Raw genomic sequence first — 19,820 nt, forward strand, 5'->3', positions numbered from 1 at the left:
AAACACTTTAAAATAATTCAAATTTGAAACAAATTGGGAAATATAATGTGCTGGTTCAGATGAGAATTACTTTATTTTACAGGAAAATAGAAATTGTCCAGTTTGCTAGCCGGACACGTCAACTCTTCGTTCGATTATTAGCTTTAGTAAAGTGGGCTAATGACGCTGGCAAAGTCGAGAAGTGTGCGGTGAGTGAGACTTTGATCTTACTTTGTATAAAATAGTGTTTGAAAGGTGGACATGGAAACACATGCCTGGGATATGAGCCCCCAGGAGGCTCTGGAAAAGACAGTCATGACTTCGGTTAGTAAAACTACACGGCAAGATGCTGTCTTAAAACAAACAAAATAACTTTAAATGTCTTGCATGCTTTAGAAGTTTAGCTTTAACATCTGTTGATTAAATGTTATTACTGATCTCAGTAATGTTCCTTTATGAAATTCCATAATGCATTTCTGTGGAAGCCTACTATGTATTTATGGACACATGACATAAATAAGCCTAGTATTTCTTTACAGAAGAGGAGGAGATACCTGGAAGAGAGTATATGAGGAGGAATTAAAGGGGAGAAATGGTTAGCTTCAAGAACTGGATGATTCTTTAGAGCAGTGATTCTCAACCTGGTGGTGGCAGCCCTCTATCTAAAAATATTTTCATTACGATTCATAGCAGTAGCAAAATTACAGTTATGAAGTAGCAATGAAAATAGTTTCATGGTTGGGGATCAGCACAGCATGGGGAACTGTATTAAAGGGTCGCAGCATTAGGAAGAGTGAGAACCACTGAGCTAGAATTTGTAAGGTTCTCTCAAAGTTTGCTTCTTGATTTTTGATGTCCTTGTGAGAATGGCAGAGTCTCTCTTTTCTGTTTTTTTTTTTTTTTTTTTCAAGACAGGGTTTCTCTGTGTAGCTTTACGCCTTTCCTTGAACTCACTTGGTAGCCCAGGCTGGCCTCCAACTCACAGAGATCCACCTGGCTCTGCCTCCCGAGTGCTGGGATTAAAGGCGTGCGCCACCAACGCCCGGCCTCTCTTTTCTGTTTTAACAGATGAGATGATACAATTTCTAGAAAATACATGGCTTCAAGGTCAAAGAACTGATGACGTCATGTATCAGTTCAGTTGTTTATTCATTTACTTATGCTCCAAAACTACTGAACATGGGCTATAAGGGCTCTAAGCATAGTCCCTGCCTTCAGGAAGCTCATACTCTTTTAACAGTTGAATTACTCTTAATTCAAAGAAGTGACTTAATAGAGTGAAGGGTAACAGAGACAAAAATCTAGCCCCTCAAAAACATTTTAAGGGACTGGAAATGTAGTTCATTTGGTAGTACTTCTACAGCATGTAATTGTAATAAGCTTTATCTCCAGCACTGTATGAACCAGGCATGGTGATGTTTGCCTGTAATCTCAGCACTTGGGAGGTGGAGGCAGGAGGATCAGTTGATCCTGCAACAGATCCTGTTTCCACACAACAATAACAACAAAAGCCAATGAAGTTTTAAGCTGTGACTGTGAAGAGGACAACCTAGGGGCCTTGAGTGAGCTCACTGAGCTAACTGGGGAAAGATGATTTGGTGTTCACAGATGAGGAACACTGCCTGCCTTCCTTCCTTCCTTCCTTCCTTCCTTCCTTCCTTCCTTCCTTCCTTCCTTCCTTCCTTCCTTCCTTCCTTCCTCTCTCTCTCTCTCCTCTCCCTCCTCTCTTCCCCTCCTCCCTTCCTCCTCTCCTCTCCCCCTCCCCCCTCCCTCCCTCCCCCTCCTTCTCTCCCTCTCCCCCTCCCTCCCTCCCTCTCCCTCCCTCCTCTCCTCCTCCCTCTCTCTCTCTCTCTCTCTCTCTCTCTCTCTTTCTTTTTGGTTTTTCAAGATAAGGTTTCTCTGTGTTTGCGCCTTTACTGGAACTCACTCTGTAGCCCAGGCTGGCCTCGAACTCACAGAGATCTGCCTATCTCTGCCTCCCAAGTGCTGGGATTAGAGACGTGTGCCACCACTGCACAGTAGACGTTCCCTTTCTAAAAAGCTCAGCTCTACAAGACCAAATACATGTCTGGTTGTTGTCAATTAAATTTGTGAATGGAAAGGAAGTGCAGAGCTACACTAAGCTTTACAGTGATGTTCGAATTCCATTTTTTTGTTTTCATTCTTTTATTTAATGACATTTTCAAAGGTTACTAATTTTTGGGCCTGGAGAGATGGCTCAGCAGTTAAGAGCACTGGCTGCTCTTCCAGAAGACCTGGGTTCAACTCCCAGCACCCACATGGCAGCCCACAACTGTCTGTAACTCCAGTTCCAGGGCTCTGACACCCTCATACAGACATGCATGCAGGCAAAGCACCAATGCACATGAAACAAATTATTTTTTTTAAAAAGGTTATTAGCTTTCAAAGGTTAAAGCAGATTAACACATTGGCACTGGCTAAATTATATTTGAGAGCTTCAGAAATTTTCTGATGTTTATCAAGCTTCTAAAATAAAAATGACCCGGCTACCTGGCATGGTGGTACCATAGTGTATTTATTTTTTTAGCACTCTGGTAAGTTGAAAATATATTAATGGGGAATTTTCTATTTGTAAGTTGATGAAGGTGCTTATTCCACAAAAACCCCACTCTGCAAAGAACCCACAGCACGTCTGTGCTTCTTACATCTCACCTCAGTTTCTAGCCTGCTGTTTTTGCCCAGCCTCTTTCACTTGATGGCCCTATTATAACCAAGACTTATGTGAAAGTTGCCAAATCAAAAGGAGGAAAAAGAGCATAAAGAAGTTGAATTTTGGAAAATTCTAGGCTATAGATTTGCCTTTTGAAGCATATCCTGTTAGTTTTTTTTTTTTTTTTTTTTTTTTTTTTTGGTTTTTCGAGACAGGGTTTCTCTGTGTAGCTTTGCGCCTTTCCTGTAACTCACTTGGTAGCCCAGGCTGGCCTCGAACTCACAGAGATCCGCCTGCTCTGCCTCCCGAGTGCTGGGATTAAAGGCGTGCGCCACCACCGCCCGGCTCCTGTTAGTTTTTATTGTCAATTTGACACAAACAATTTTAGAATTTTTATCAGCACAAAAAGAAAACTTGGACCATTTATCTATCACTCCTAGCCCTTACCTATAGGCAACCATTTGCCTACTTATCTGTCTGTTTGAGTTTGCTTAACTCTGAACATTTCTTATAAATGGACTCATATATGTTCTTTTTTCAAAGGCTTCTTTATGTATCAGTACTTCATTTATATTAAATTGCATGGAAACACACATTCTTCTCTATTTGGACTCTGGTTTGGAGCTATTATACGTAATGTTACAAAGTTTTTTGTATATTTCTTTCTTTTGAATACATACATAAGGAAAAGTGTCTGTATCATACATAGATAAATTGTTTCATCATCAGCCAGACTGTTCTCTAAAATGGCTGTACCATTTTACATTCCCACCAGCAATGTATGAAGGATCTAATTAATCTTTTCCATATCCATGATATTATCTGCTTTGAGTTTTGCCATCCTAGTGGTATCTTACTAGGTTTCTCACTGTCCATTCACTCATTCTGACTGTCTTTCTTTTGAGGCAGGGTTTCACTGTGTAATCTAGGCTGGCCTTGTATTTGCTATGTTGCCTAGGCTAGAGTCAAACTTGTGATCTTCCTGCTTCAGTGTCCTGAGTGCTGGATTACAGGCATGGACCACCATGCCTAGCTTTCACTAGACTTTCAACATCCGTTTCCCTGTTGACTGGTGATATTGAGCACGTTTTCATTGGCCATTTGTATTTCTTCTTTAGAGAAATGGCATTTACTGCTCAAAGTCTAACAGTATTGATAGTTGGTGTGTATATATGTTTTAAAAAGATACCGATTACTAAGTAGCTGTGAGTTTACTAATAAATTGCTCAAAACTAAAGCGTTAGTATTAGTTTAATTTCTAAGTTAAAGAAATTAACTTGTCGGGCCATAGTGGGGCATGCCTTTAATCCCAGCACTCGGGAGGCAGAGGCAGGCGGATCTCTGTGAGTTCGAGGCCAGCCTGGGCTACCAAGTGAGTTCCAGGAAAGGCGCAAAGCTACACAGAGAAACCCTGTCTCGAAAAACCAAAAAAAAAAAAAAAAAAAAAAAAAAAAAAGAAATGTAACTGAGTGTAGTGTATCTTGACTTCTGCAAGTGTTTCATTACACAGTACTGCAGGCTAGATAAATATCTCAGTTATCTCCCATCTTCCCAGAGGGGAGGTCTCTGGTTTTCTTTTCCTTTAACTTGATCTTATGAACATTTTCACCTGAGTGATAAGATTTTTTTTTTTCCCCCGAGACAGGGTTTCTCTGTGTAGCTCTGGTTGTTCTAGGACTCACTCTGTAGACCAGGTTTGGCCTCTAACTCATAGAGATCCACCTGCTTCTGTCTCTAAGTGCTAGGATTAAAAGTGTGCACCACCACTGCTCAGCTAAGTGACAAGATTCTTTTTTTATTTGTTTTGTTTTTTTGTTTGTTTTCTCTGTATAGTCCTGGCTGTCCTAGAACTCACTCTGTAGACCAGGCTGCCTGAGTACTGGGATTAAAGATGTGCACCACCGCTGCCTGGAACAAGATTCTTTTTTTTTTTTTTTTTTTTTTTAAATGTGCATTGGTTCTTTGCCATAGTTGTCAGGTCCCATAGTTGTTTGTAACTGGAGTTACAGACAGTTGTGAGCTGCCATGTGGGCACAGGGAATTGCACCGGTTTCTTTGGAAGAGTAGCCAGTGTTCTTAACTGCTGAGCCATCTCTCCAGTCCCGACAAGATTATTAAAATGGCCTACATTTGAGTTAAAACCAGCTCAGCAGTTGAGATTGTGTTTTGGTAGTGTCATAGCTATGAATAAGAGATTAGTGTTGGTGGCGTTGATAGAGCATTGCACTAGTTATAAAAGGTAGCATTTCTTTGGGGTTAAGCTATATATACTGAGTCTAACTAAGAGGAAAAAACCCATTTCCTAGTTCTGGCTTCTCTAATATTAAGCTGTATTTCTTTGGAAAAGGGTCTTCACCTATGAATCCATTCTTCTCATCTCTAAGGTGATAGTAATTATGGAGTTGTAGAAATTAGATAATAAAATAACTAGAAATGGAAAGAAAATACAGATCACTGTCTATGTATGATGCCCTACTACATTAATTCTGGGTGACAGGGTTTAAGTTGTCTGCTAGAAGCTTGTTTGAAGGACATGAGAGAAAGGAATGATAGGTATTGATGTAAAACAAAACTAAAGGTTTGAAGGAGATAGTTTTTCAACCTTGTGATGACTCCACCACTGCACTAAATAGAGAACTGAGAATTTCTGTATTAGACAGAAAGGTGCCTGGTTCTCATACTGGCAGTATGTATGTATGTATGTATGTATGTATGTATGTATGTATGTATGTACTTACTGAGTGTTTCCTGTGTTCTGAAGGTTAGGTGTGTAGTATTTAGTGTCAGAACAACTTCAGTACCTCCATTTTACTGTTGAAAACTTTTGGTATAGAAAGATTAACAAGCAAACAGGGCTAGGAAATTACAGAGTTAAAATGTAGATCAAGGCAGTCTAGGAGTCCATGATTCATTGCTACCCAGTACTAGAAGTCTGTCAGAGTAAAAACATTTTATTTTATTCTTAATATTTGGTATTATGTATGAGTGATGTCAGAAGTGGAGAAATGAAAGAAAAGTACTATTTTAATGTAGATACTTCTTCAAATAAATTTGGAACCACCTATTTTAATATCTTTTGAAGCTTGCAAATGATATCTAATGAAAAAACAATTTCCAAGGTAGCTTATTTACCCTTTGCTTTAAAGATGATCTCGAGCTTTTTAGATCAACAAGCTATCTTGTTTGTGGACACTGCTGATCGCTTGGCCTCCTTAGCTAGAGATGCACTGGTCCATGCACGCCTGCCTAGTTTTGCTATCCCATATGCCATTGATGTGCTGACTACTGGCTCTTATCCACGACTTCCAACCTGCATCAGGGTAAGTCTTTTACCCCTGTACTCAAAAAATTTGAAGGCTTTGGGTTTGGATTATGTAGCATAGGAAAACTTATATTTTTAAAACCAGTTTATGTAGTTTTTTTCTCTACAAGTAAGGTGTGGTAGTTTGAAATAAATTGGGGTCATGATGTGAGTAGATCCTTTTTTTCCCCTCCATTTCCTCCGCTTTCCCTGTCTTTGTTAGGAGTGAGCAGATGTGCAAATATTATTTAGTGTATTTCAGGTATGAAAATAATTGCCCAGCAGTAGCAGCGTTTTTGGAAGTGCATTCAGAATGTATGATGGTAGTTGAATGCGTCGGTGCTCTTGTATTGTGCACATTTAGGAAAGAAATAGAGGAAATCTAGTGATACTAACTTGGTGTTATAAATGGAGCACAATGAAGAGCATGGTTTTAGCAAGGTGACTGGGAATTATTTGCACTCAAATGCATAGTCACTATTACTGGATGTAGATAACAGAAATGAGTGTTGTGGTTGTCTTGAGTAAAGTAAGAAAATGGATAAAGGCAGGTGCAGGTAAACAATTTTATCTTTTTGTGTATTCTTTTAAAGACTTTTTTTTCCTTGTAGGATAAAATTATTCCTCCAGACCCAATTACCAAAATTGAGAAACAAGCCACACTTCATCAGCTTAATCAAATTCTTAGACATAGGCTTGTAACAACAGATCTTCCTCCACAGCTAGCAAATCTTACAGTGGGTATGTACCTAAAATTTTTTTTTTGTAAGAATATTTTCTTGGGCTGGCCGGGCAGTGGTGGTGTATGCCTTTCATCCCACCACTGGGGAGGCAGAGGCAGGTGGATCTCTGTGAGTTTGAGACCAGCCTAGTCTATCTACAAAGTGAGATCCAGGATAGCTGAGTATACACAGAGAAACCCTGTCTCAGAAAAAAAAAAAAAACAAAAAACAAAAAACCAGACAAACCAAAAAATATTTTCTTTGGCTGGAGTGATGGCTCAGAGGTTAAGAGCACTGGCTACTCTTCCAGAGGTCCTGAGTTCAATTCCCAGCAACCACACAGTAGCTCACAACCATCTATAATGAGATCTGGTGCTTTCTTCTGTTATGCAGGCATGCATGCAGACAGAACACTGTGTACATAATGAATAAATAAACCTTAAAAAAGAATATTTTCTTAAATGACCTTTTGGGTTTTGTTCAAGTAGATGAAGTTTTGATTTTTGTGGTATTTGAATCTGATTTGCCATCCATAATTGTTCTCTTTTTAGTACCTAAAAATAAAGTGCTGGTATTTGCACTGGGGGCAGTGAGTAGGATTACCTGAGGCTGGAAGAGAAAAGAGGCCCCAAAGTTGAGCCTGGAGAACATGCTATGCTGTTGATTTATATGTAGGAAGGTATTGGCTGCTGTCTGTGTCTGAACCATTGACTTGGTTCAACACTTAGGACAAAATTTACAGTCTATTTAAAATGGCTCATAAATGAGACTGAAACTTGGAGATGGGCCAGAAGCTTATTGTTTTAAAGCGGTGTCCACTTCTTCCTCTTCTAAAAGCAAATGGCCGTGTGAAGTTTCGAGTTGAAGGAGAATTTGAAGCAACTTTGACAGTAATGGGTGATGATCCAGAAGTTCCATGGCGCCTTCTCAAGCTAGAAATTCTAGTTGAGGATAAGGAAACAGGAGGTAACGCATCATAGTACTGGTTTTGATATTCTTTTTTTTTTTTTTTCTTTTTTTGATTTTCGAGACAGGGTTTCTCTGTGTAGCTTTGCGCCTTTCCTGGAGCTCACTTGGTAGCCCAGGCTGGCCTCGAACTCACAGAGATCCGCCTGGCTCTGCCTCCCGAGTGCTGGGATTAAAGGCGTGCGCCACTACCGCCCGGCTCGGTTTTGATATTTTTTGTTTCTCAAATTTTTATTTTTTATGGTTTTGGCATTCTTATATTGAAGTATTCCTACAGAAAAATGTGTAGCAATTTATTCTGTAATTTGAAGCAAAATTTGATAAGCATAATTACCTACTGACTGGAGAAATTTCAGTGTTTCTCAGTGTATAATGTTCTATAGTTTTCTCAAGATAATCTTGGTTCCTCTTTTTTTAATTTTAAATTCATTTTTAGTATATTCTCTCTCTGTTAATGCTATAACACTGACTACTCTTTCTAATGAACTGCCTTCTTTTCTTCTGCCAATGGAAGATGGCCGCGCTTTGGTTCATAGCATGCAAATCGACTTTATCCATCAGTTGGTGCAGTCTCGGCTCTTTGCGGATGAGAAACCTCTTCAGGACATGTACAACTGCCTACGTATCCTTTTGAAATTTGAGACATGTACTGTAAGGATTTTGTGTCTCCCTCTTTCCACTACATTTTCTGTTTATCCTTTGTCCTGAAGTGTAGTAGTCTGGCCTCTCCTTCCCATACCTTAACTCTTTTGAGTTGAAATAGACATGGAGAACCAGCCAGTGGAAATTAAGATACATCTATAGTAAGACAGATTTCAAGTTTTACCACTGACTTTGCAGGCAACTCCTTAGAAATAGCATTGTTTGCTGGGCAAGGTGGTACATGCCTGTAATCCCAGTACCTGAGAGGCAAGGCTATATAGCTAGTTCAAAGCCAGCCTGTATTACATAATGAAAACCTGTACCATTTAGGTCTGAAAATGTAAACAGTGAGGAATTAAGGGACAAACCTGGACCTAGTTTTGCTTATTTAGGCCAAACTTATCAACCATTTTTCTAAAATTATGCCACATACTTTACTACTTAGGATTTGTCATTTGAGAATATAGGTTCAGAAAACCACAAATTTTGTCTTATTTAGGGTGAGTCATTAGACAAAGATGATTCCAAAGAATTTCTTCATTGCCAGCTTTTTGGGCATAGACTCCTTGTTAGATGATGTTTGCCTGTTCTTATTGGCTGCCTGAATAACATATTAGCTTTGCTTAACATGCTAAATCAGATTGTTTCTGCTTATCACTTCAATTAGAAGTGTTACATTCCCAGACTCTAATGTTAATCCGAGAGAGGTGGGGCGACCTTGTCCAGGTGGAAAGGTATCATGCCGGAAAGTGCCTCTCTCTCTCAGTTTGGAAGTAAGTAAAATTGGTTCTGGTAGGTCTGTGCGAGAAGGGAATCCTGGTTTTTTAAAATTTCTTTCCCTCATACAACTGATTTATTACATATGAATAGCTATGTACCCAGAGTAATGTGATTTAATTTAATAAAGTCCCAGTATCATGTAGACCACATGAGACATCCATAATTGCTATCTTTCTTATATTTTTAAGTTAAATTAGCTTACCGGGCTGGAGAGATGGCTCAGAGGTTAAGAGCACTGACTGCTCTTCCAGAGGACCTGAGTTCAATTTCCAGCAACTACATGGTGGCTCTTGACAACCATCTGTGATGATATCTGGCGCCCTCTTCTGGCCTGTAGGCATATATGCAGGCAGAACACTGAATACATAATAGATAAATCTTAAAAAAAAAAAAAGATTAAATTAGCTTACCATGGGCTCATGTCAGATTGTTCAAAGACTATTAGGTTAGATTGAGGTTTCTGTGGTGCTGGTGATTAAACCCAGGGACTTATGCATGTAAAGTGAGCACTCTACCAATAGAGCTAGATCCCTAGTCCCCAAAGGATAGATTATTGAGTTATCACTTTTTAAAACGTACTTGTTTATCACAGTTTCCCATTTTGAATTGTAACTTTGAAAACTGATTTGGAGAAAATTGGTATGAGGCTATTTACCTTTAAATCTTGTTTGAACTTGATTTCTGATTTTCTGTAGATAAATCAGAGGCAGATAGTACTTACAAGATGGTTTCTGTTTAAGTTTTGGGGTTTTTTTTGTGAGTACATGTATTTTATTTTTAAAATCAGTATCTGTTTTTAAAATGTAATAGAGCAAATGCTGAATTGCATTATGGAATAACTTCTCAGTACTAATCACACTGAGGGCCTGCTATGTTCAAGGTTCTGACTCCGTAGCATCTAATGCATGTTTCTGTTTGACTGTAAAAGTTAACAAGCCATATTTATGTCATTCTCCCCTACCCTTTTTCAGTCAGCAGGTTCTAGGGAGAAAAACAGGCACAGCATCAGTTCACAAAGTCACAATTAAAATCGATGAGAATGATGTCTCCAAGCCTTTACAGATCTTTCATGATCCTCCTTTGCCATCTTCGGATTCTAAATTAGTAGAAAGAGCTATGAAGGTAAAGGGTTCTTACTGATTGATACTGATTGATTAAATAAATATAATTGAGCACATATAAAACTTTCAGCAGAAATTCTTTAAAATATGTAATTATTTCTAAAACCCTGTATGAAACTTGTTTTAGACTTTTTTTTCTTCCTCCCTCACCCCCCCAGCTGAGGACCAAACCCAGGCATATACAGAAGAGTTTGAGGACAGCCTGGGTCATATAGTAACAAAGTAGTGGGGGCTATAATTAGATGCAGATTTTTTTCTAGAGAGAGCAGAAAGCTTTTCAGTCCTATTTTTTTTTTTTTTTTTGAGCTGAGGATCAAATCCAGGGCTTTGCGCTTGCTAGGCAAGCACTCTCTACCACTGAGCGCTAAATCCCCAACCCAGTTTTATACTCCTATATTTGTTTTTTTTTTTTTTTTGGTCTTTTTAATATCTGATTACAAAATTTTTAATATCTTCTTTCAGTTTAGTATGTAGGGCAATGCTGTGGATTGCATCTAAGTATACAGTCTTTTTTTTTTTTTTTTTTGGTTTTTCGAGACAGGGTTTCTCTGTGTAGCTTTGCGCCTTTCCTGGGACTCACTTGGTAGCCCAGGCAAGCCTTGAACTCACAGAGATCCGCCTGGTTCTGCCTCCCCAGTGCTGGGATTAAAGGCGTGCGCCACCAACGCCCGGCAGTATACAGTCTTATGTTAAATTATGCCCCCAGCCTAGTTTAAGTTTTGTAGTTTAAATCAGACCATTGTATTTTTTAAGGTCTGGCATCTCTGAGAACTGTGACTACTGATATGTATATGTTGTTTTGAGGCAGAATCTCACTATGAAGCCATGGGAGGCCTGGAACTTGCTATGTAGACCAGGATGGCCTCAACTCACATAGATTGAGTTGCCTACATCTGCCTCCCAAGTGCAAGGAAGGGTCTCTTGTCACCCAGGCTGGCCTCAATCTTGTTACGTATCTGAAGATAACCTTTGAATTTCTGATCCTCCTGCTTCTACCTCCTGAGTGCTGGGATTACAGGCATGGGTCACCACACACAGTATATGACATGCTGGGGAATTAAATCCAGAGCTTCATGCAATGCTGAGCACTTGGCCAACTGAACTATACTCCCATCCTCCTATACTTAGCAGAATATCAATTTTAGTTTTGAAGTTTCTAATGTCAGAAAATAATTCAAAGCTCAGAATCATTCAAGTTATATTTTTACTTTATCTAAGTTTGCTTATACTGGTTAATTTCCAATACTGAAAAAGAAGTATCTTAAGGCACAGTTGTGTGCATTCACACTTTTATAGTCAAGATGTTTTAATTGTCCATTTGATTTTGTTGTTGCTATTTATGCAGATTGACCACTTATCAATAGAAAAGCTCCTGATTGACAGTGTTCATGCAAGAGCCCATCAGAAGCTGCAGGAACTGAAGGCCATTCTTAGAAGCTTCAATGCTAATGAAAACTGTAGGTGTTTTCAAATGATGCTCTTATTTTTCTTTTATTTAAAGGTTTTCCTCATATGACTTTCCCCTGATGTATGGTTTTTTTTAGGAGGCTGGGCCTTTGTTGCTTTTAACCTGAAATCTACCATACTTGTCCTAATTTTTACCTTATTATTTATTTATCTTACTTAGCTTGTCTTTATTTTTGAATTGTTTGCACATTGTCTCTCCTCAAAAATGTATACTTACTAAAATAGAAACATTTTAATGTGACTCGTAATTTAGAGTTTCTTCTCCTATCAAAGCAGCCCTGCAAATACTTTTATAATGTACTTATAAAATATGGCTGAGCAAAGCATAATTCAGCAAATGTATTAACAGTGTTAAGAATGAGAAATGCAGATGTAAAGAGAGAGGAAGTCTTCTAAGTTTAATTACCTACCTAATCTCTTAAGAACTTTAGATATATCAAATCCTTCCATTCCATGTGGTTCTCCATTTACTGTGCTTACCTCCATCCCAGCCCCCACCCCCCCTTTTGATGTAGAGTCTTGCTATATAACCCAAGCTGCCTTCAAACTTGGGAGCTTGCTACTTGAGCTCCTCACTGGCTGAGATAACAGGCATGGGCCGCATATCCAACTCCTCCAATTGTTTTTGATCATGATTACTTCGTGCTCAAAGTGCAGAGTGTAATTAAGATGATGTAGGTGAAGTGTCTTTAAAGTAGAAGCTAGTAGTAGTGAAGGTCCAGAGCCTGGATCACTCCATTGTACTTAGAGAAAAGTGACTTCTTAGGTAACTGCTAGAACTGAATTAAAGTCATTGTGATAAAAGGAGAGAAAACACTGCCTGAAGCAAAGAGAACTTTTGAAAAATGGACAGTACACATTCATTCAAGAATGTGCTGGTGTTCTGTTCAATGGGAGACCAACTAATTAATAACTAACACTGTACTGTGTGTTTTAAAATAGCTACAAAAGAAATTTTTAGTTGTTCTCATCACATAAATATTTTAAGGTGTTGGGTATGGCGATTACTGAATTTATAAATGTATTGCAATATCACATAATCTATAAATATATATAATTATTTTATGTCAATAAAATTCATTCAATAAAAACTGAAGAATAGATGTAAAAAATAAGATTGACAACAAGTTAGAGTATTAACACATGAATATAAATTTTTCTTTCAGCACATAAAACAATAGGTCTCCTTTTCTTTTAATCATTACTTTTTTAGATTGACTTATTTTTATTTTATGTATATGGGTGTTTTGCCTGCATGTATGTGAGAGTGTTGAGTTCTCTAGAATTGGAGTTACATACTGTTAGCTGCCATGTAGGTGCTGGGAATTGAACAGGGTCTTCTGAAGGAACAGTCATTTTTCCAGCCATCTCTTCAGCTCCCCCCTCCCTTCTCCTCTCCTCCTCCCTTCCCCTCCCCTCTCCTCTCCTCTGCCCCCTTCCCCTCCCCTCCTTTCCCCTTCCTTGGCTTTATAGACCAGACTGGCTTTGAACTTTCCGCAGTCCTCCTCAGTCAGTGAGTGCCTCCTTTGCTCAAGTGCTGGAACAATTTGCATGCACTACCAGTCTCAGCCTGATTTCACTGTGACGTTTCGTCTGTGTATATTGTACCTGGCTCATGTCCACTCCCACTATTGCTCTCTTGTCTTCTCTTCCCCTCTCTGATGGCTTCCTTTCTTCCCTAAAGTAGCCCCCACTTCTGCTTTCATGTCTTGTGTATATTGTTAAATAGCTCCTCCTTTCATGCCTTCTATATATTGAATTTGGGTTCTTCAAATCAAAGGAAACATAATTGTCTTTCTCCGTCTGGCTTATTTTGGTTAACATGATGTTCTCCAGTTCCATCCATTTGCCTGAAAATGCCATAGTTTTGTTGTTCTTTATAGCCAAATGAAATTCCATTGCATATATATTCCACATTTTAAAATCTATTCATCTGATGACAGGCATTTAGGTTGATGTTCAGTCTTGGCTGTAGTGAATAGTGCTGCAGTAACATGTATGTGTTTGTGGCAAGCCGACTTAGGCTCCCACCTAGGACTGATATAGTTGGGTCATACAATAGTTTTTTTTTTTTTTTTTTTTTTTTTTTTTTGTTTTTTGAGACAGGGTTTTTCTGTGTAGCTTTGCACCTTTCCTGGAACTCACTTGGTAGCCCAGACTGGCCTCAAACTCAGAGATCCGCCTGCCTCTGCCTCCCGAGTGCTGGGATTAAAGGCGTGCGCCACCACCGCCCGGCAATAGTTTGTTTTTTGAGGAAACTAAATTCTGCATACTGATTTCTCTAGTGGCTGTACTAATTTACAGTCCCATCATTGCCAGCATTTTTTTTTAAATTTGATTCCTTTTTTGTTGTTGTTGTTTTGTTTTGTTTTTGAGACAGTATTTCTCTGTGTAGCCCTGTCTGTTCTGGAACACGCCCTATAGACTGCTCTGTAGACCAGGCTGGCCTCAAACTCAGAGATCTGCCTTTGCCTCCAAATGCTGGGATTTAAGGTGTATACTACTACCACTAGGCAAATATGGAATGCTTCACGAATTTGCTTGTTAGCCTTTCACAGGGGCCATGTTGATCTTCCCTGTATGGTTCCAATTTTCGTATATGTGTGATTTTTTTCTTTGAGACAGGTATTTCTGTGCAGTTCCTGGCTGTCCTGGAACATGCTCTGTAGACAAGGCTGGGCTCGAACTCACAGTGATCTATCTGCCTGCCTCTGTCACCCTCCTTCTCTGCCTCAGTGCTGGGATTGAAGGTGTGCACCACCATGCCTGGCTGATTTCTTAATAGTAGATATTCTGACTGTAATGAAATGCAATCTCAATGTAGTTTTGATTTGCATTTTATTAAGAGCCACATCATAAAATCATTTCATGTATTCATTGGCCCTTTTTTTGGAAAATTGTTCATTTGCTCATTTAGAGTTTGGATGATTTTTCTGTATTTAATTTTTTGAGTTTGTTATAGAGTCTAGATACTAATTTCCTTTCCAGATCTATAGATGGCAAAGGTTTTCTTTTGTTCTAGAGCCTACTCTTTACTCCTGTAATTGATGGCAAAGGTTTTCTTTTGTTCTAGAGTCTATGCTCTTTACTCCTATAATTGATGGCAAAGGTTTTCTTTTATTCTAGAGCCATCTCTTTACTCCTGTAATTGATGGCAAAGGTTTTCTTTTGTTCTAGAGTCTACTCTTTGCTCCTGTAATTGTTGGCAAAGGTTTTCTTTTATTCTAGAGTCTATGCCTTTACTCCTGTAATTGATGGCAAAGGTTTTCTTTTATTCTAGAGTCTATGCCTTTACTCCTGTAATTGATGGCAAAGGTTTTCTTTTATTCTAGAGTTGATCTCTTTACTCCTGTAATTGATGGCAAAGGTTTTCTTTTGTTCTAGAGCCGATCTCTTTAGTCCTGTAATTGATGACAAAGGTTTTCTTTTATTCTAGAGTCGATCTCTTTACTCCTGTAATTGTTGGCAAAGGTTTTCTTTTATTCTAGAGTCTATGCCTTTACTCCTGTAATTGATGGCAAAGGTTTTCTTTTGTTCTAGAGTCGATCTCTTTACTCCTGTAATTGTTGGCAAAGGTTTTCTTTTGTTCTAGAGTCTATCTCTTTACTCCTGTAATTGTTGGCAAAGGTTTTCTTTTATTCTAGAGTTGATCTCTTTACTCCTGTAATTGATGGCAAAGGTTTTCTTTTGTTCTAGAGCCATCTCTTTACTCCTGTAATTGATGGCAAAGGTTTTCTTTTATTCTAGAGTCTACTCTTTACTCCTGTAATTGTTGGCAAAGGTTTTCTTTTGTTCTAGAGTCATCTCTTTACTCCTGTAATTGATGGCAAAGGTCTTTCTTTTATTGTTCTAGAGTCTATCTCTTTACTCCTGTAATTGTTGGCAAAGGTTTTCTTTTGTTCTAGAGTCTATCTCTTTACTCCTGTAATTGTTGGCAAAGGTTTTCTTTTGTTCTAGAGTCTCATCTCTTTACTCCTGTAATTGTAATTGATGGCAAAAGGTTTCTTTCTTTTGATTCTAGAGTCTATGCCTTTACTCCTGTAATTGATGGCAAAGGTTTTCTTTTGTTCTAGAGTCTATCTCTTTACTCCTGTAATTGTTGGCAAAGGTTTTCTTTTATTCTAGAGTCTATGCCTTTACTCCTGTAATTGATGGCAAAGGTTTTCTTTTATTCTAGAGTCTACTCTTTACTCCTGTAATTGATGGCAAAGGTTTTCTTTTATTCTAGAGTCTACTCTTTACTCCTGTAATTGATGGCAAAGGTTTTCTTTTATTCTAGAGTCTACTCTTTACTCCTGTAATTGATGGCAAAGGTTTTCTTTTATTCTAGAGTCTACTCTTTACTCCTGTAATTGTTGGCAAAGGTTTTCTTTTATTCTAGAGTCTATCTCTTTACTCCTGCAATTGTTTACTGTGCAGAAGACTTTTAATTTCACATACTCCTATTTATAAATTCTTGCTAGTACTTCTTAATCTACTGGGGTCCTTTGCCTATGTGTACATATCTAATGTTTCTCTGTATATTATTTTCTCAGTTTCAAAGTTTTGGGTATTTCAAGTTTTAGGTTTTGAAACATTTCGAATTGAAGTCTTAGAGACTTGATAACAAGGATCTAGCTTCATTCTTCTGTATATGGATGTTAAATTTTTCAGCACTATTTTGTTAAATTTTGTTTCAAAGCCCCCAGTGTGCATTTTTGACACTCTTATTAAAAACAAGGTGGATGTAGTTTCCTGGGTTTGTTTCTGGGGTCTGTAGTCTTCCATTGGTATACAGGTCTGTTTTGTGACAGGTCCCATGTTATTTTGTTACTATAGCTCAGTCCTGTAGTTTGAAATAGGCGTTGTGATGACTCCAGCATCACATTCATGTGGATGCAGGCCACACAGGACAGTTTGAGCCTTGTTCTTTTGGAATGCTCTTTTACCTTAGTGTTTGACCATTTGCCACATAGACTAAAGTGAACTCCAGGGATCTGCCTGACCCCACTTTCCTAGCACTGCAAATGACACCGCCATACTCAGTTTCTTCTTACTTGGGTTTTGGAAATCAGACTCTGGTCCTTGTGTTTCCAAGACAGGTACTTTACCAACTGAGCCATCTCTCTCCATTCTCCACTGATTGTTGTGTATTGTTTTTAGACAGGGCCTCTCTATAATCCTGCTTGGTCTGGTATTTGCCATGCTGTTTAGGCTGAATTGTCTCAGCCTCCTTTTGCTAGGAGCACAGGCGTGCATTGTGTCTGCTTCAACATTGATCTTTCTGTTCAGGATTGCTTTGGCTGTTTTGTGCCTTTTGTGCTTCTGTGTAGGTTTCAGGATTATTTATTGTAACTCTTATATTTTTGGTTGTGAGCCTAGCCTTTAATGGCTGAGCCATCCCTTCAGCCCTGTTTATTGTAAACCTGTGAAGAATGACTTTGGAATTTTTAGGGAGGTCACACTGAAACTAGATTATTTTCAGTAATACAACCATTTTCCAGAATTAGTTCTGCTGGTGTATGAGTATGTTATTTCATCTTTTAGTGTGTTGGTTCATTGATTGATAGATACAGGTTTTTACTCTGCAGCACAGACTCTACTGAAATGTACTGTGTAGCCTAAGCTGGCTTTGAATAGTAGTAGTCTTACTGTTTCAGCTTTCAAAGTGCTGGTAGTATAAGTGTGTGCCACACCCAGGCTTTTATGCATGCTAGGTGGCAAATGCATGCTAGGTGGCAAATACTACCAATGTAGCTACATCTCCAGCTCCTTTCTGGGGCTTTTATTTTGAAGTGATGTGGAACTTGGTTGCAGGCTTGTTGTATATCTATTGAGAAAATCATACGGCCTCTGTTGCTAGTCTGTGTTGTATTATGTTTAATAATTTGCATTTATTGAACTATTCTTGTACCTCTGAAATGAAAACAACTTGACCTGCTTTATCTTGGAGCATTATCTTTTTTTGTTCTCCTTCCAGAGTTAACTACCTTTTGTTATTGAACTTGGACAGGGTTAATTCTATCAACTACAAAAACAGCATCTGCCCTGAGATCCAGGCTGAAGGTGCAATTCTCAGAAAGGATTTAAAGCATAAGCATCTGTCTAAGGAATGTACAAAAACAAGACATTCTCCAGTGTTGCAGAAGAAAAGATCACTACATTACTTTAGTCCATAACAAGCAGCATCATGAGTTGGTTCTCCAGCACCACAAACAATAAGACAGCTGTCTTAAAAAGCATTAACTCCACATAGACCTAGAAGAAAATATCCCCTCATTTCAAAATGAAACAAGATAATATCCTCTCTTCCTCTTGGCTCAATTTCATCCCTTTCCTGGAGGAAAGAGCCAGAGAACAGAATGAAAAGAAATTGTTTTCCTGCCAGTCTGTGAAGACTCACAGCAGTTCCCTTTACTACCACCAGAAACAGATCTTTATTTCCAAGGTAGATTTCCAGAAACTTGCTGTCGACAGGGAGGGCCTGGAGGCTCCTTGAAAGAGGTCTTTCAAAGAATAACCATTATAGATACCTTAGAACCTATAGGTCTAGCCTAAACCTACTGTGTAAAGTTAAGTAGTCACAGGCATCAAACTGAGCTGGCCAGAAGGGTACAGGACCATGCTTCTTAACTGACCTCATGTGTCTTGTAAGAAGTACTTGTGGTTTGGGTCAAGCTATCCCTGTGTTGGTTGGGGCCCTCACCCTGTCTTACCTGGAGGGCTCAAGTACAGAGACTGTGAAAGGATATTAGGTTGTACAGAGCTGCCATCCCTGTAGCCTGATTCCTGGCTCCTTTGTAGAAGATTTTTCCATGTAGATGGGTATTTCAGAACAGAGAAATTTTCAGTGACTTCATAACTGAAAAAGACTTCATTTCATAACAGCTGCTCAAAACCATTGCTGGAAACAGAGTACTCTGTGTTTCATGGGGTCAAAGCTCCTTCTAGTCTATGGGCTTCTTGCCACACTTGGGCAGCAGCTCATTGGCTTTAGAAAGAAGTCTATATCCAAGGAATCATTGGTATACGGACAATGGAGAGGGATGAATCATCTGTAGAACATGGTGCCATTTCTTATCGATGGTATTGACAAACACCCCTCTACTCCCTAGCATAAGAGCTCCAGAATAGCAGATGAGATTTTGAGAAAAACATGTAGCACACAACCACATGCATGAACTGCTTCCAACCCCTTGCCTTACAGGAATTGACTTGATGGGCCCAGACAGTGAGGGCATTGTCAGAAAGGGACATGTTCTTTGGCCCATGAAAACATCTTCATGGCTAGGATGAAGAAAACTGTCTGTGTCTGTTGACAGCTCTTATTAAGGTTTTTCAAACTGTGCTGAGGTGGAACTGGTCTCTGGATGCGATAGCAGAACCTGTGTGCTTGTGTGTTCCCTTGGTTGGGTTCATAATAGGGACCCTGTTCAAAATGGTGATCTTCCCATCTTTTACATCTTACATCGGGACTTGGCGTGGTAGTGGATAAACCTATATTTTTCTTCTCTTTCATAACATATTCTGTTAGCTTTATAAAATGTGGATTGCTGAACTTGATGAGAGATTTCTTACAGCTTTCACCAAAGCCCATGGACATATTATAGGTCATAAGCCTGTGAAGAGCTGCAGCCTTGTTCCTTGGGATTCAGAGCAGCTAGCTGCTTGAGGCTCAGTGGCTTGCGAGTGTGTGGCAAGGGAGGGAGGTGTTTGGGTTCTCTTGACAGGGCTCAGAACTACATCACTATTGCTTTAATCAATGGCTCCCATCTTGCTCCCTTGTTGGCTGCTCAAGGCTGTAGGCAGTCAATTTCTGGTTAGGCCTGGGGTGAAATAGGGAATCTTCTGACTGGTCCTGGAATCAAACATGATCTTTTCAATGTGTTGCAGAATTTGGTTTGCAAGTAGTTCCTTGAGTAGTTTTGTACTTACGTTCATCAGAAAAACTGATGTATGTTCTTCCTTGTCTGGTTTTGGTATCAGGGTAATACTGACTTCATGGAGTAAGTCTGGTAATGTTCTCTCCCTTTCTATTTTTATGGACTAGTTTGAAGAGTGTTGGTATTCTTTTAGTATCAAAGATACAATCACTTTTTTTTTCAGTTTTTTATTTTTTGAGATAGGGTTTCTCTATGTAGCCCTGGATGTCCTGGAACTCACTCTGTAAATGAGGCTGGCCTTGAACTCAC

General features: G+C 39.0%; 1 protein-coding gene and 1 non-coding gene across 3 annotated transcripts in view; one reads left to right on the forward strand and one right to left on the reverse strand.

The window, feature by feature from the left end:
* The window catches only part of Med14 (mediator complex subunit 14), an 88,359-nt gene that overhangs the window by 8,270 nt on the left and 60,269 nt on the right, over window positions 1–19,820 (forward strand). For both annotated transcript variants that reach the window (XM_028875927.2, XM_028875928.2), the window contains exons 3-10: window positions 83–188; window positions 5,797–5,970; window positions 6,563–6,692; window positions 7,511–7,639; window positions 8,154–8,261; window positions 8,922–9,054; window positions 10,033–10,183; window positions 11,528–11,639. In XM_028875927.2, coding sequence (XP_028731760.1) covers window positions 83–188; window positions 5,797–5,970; window positions 6,563–6,692; window positions 7,511–7,639; window positions 8,154–8,261; window positions 8,922–9,054; window positions 10,033–10,183; window positions 11,528–11,639 — 1,043 coding nt within the window. The remainder of the gene's footprint in view (window positions 1–82; window positions 189–5,796; window positions 5,971–6,562; window positions 6,693–7,510; window positions 7,640–8,153; window positions 8,262–8,921; window positions 9,055–10,032; window positions 10,184–11,527; window positions 11,640–19,820) is intronic.
* Window positions 14,163–14,272, reverse strand: LOC114697650. The gene has a single exon (XR_003735227.1). It is a non-coding gene; the product is annotated as a U6 spliceosomal RNA (small nuclear RNA).

The sequence above is a fragment of the Peromyscus leucopus genome, chromosome X (genome assembly GCF_004664715.2).
Source record: "Peromyscus leucopus breed LL Stock chromosome X, UCI_PerLeu_2.1, whole genome shotgun sequence".
Lineage (NCBI taxonomy): Eukaryota > Metazoa > Chordata > Mammalia > Rodentia > Cricetidae > Peromyscus > Peromyscus leucopus.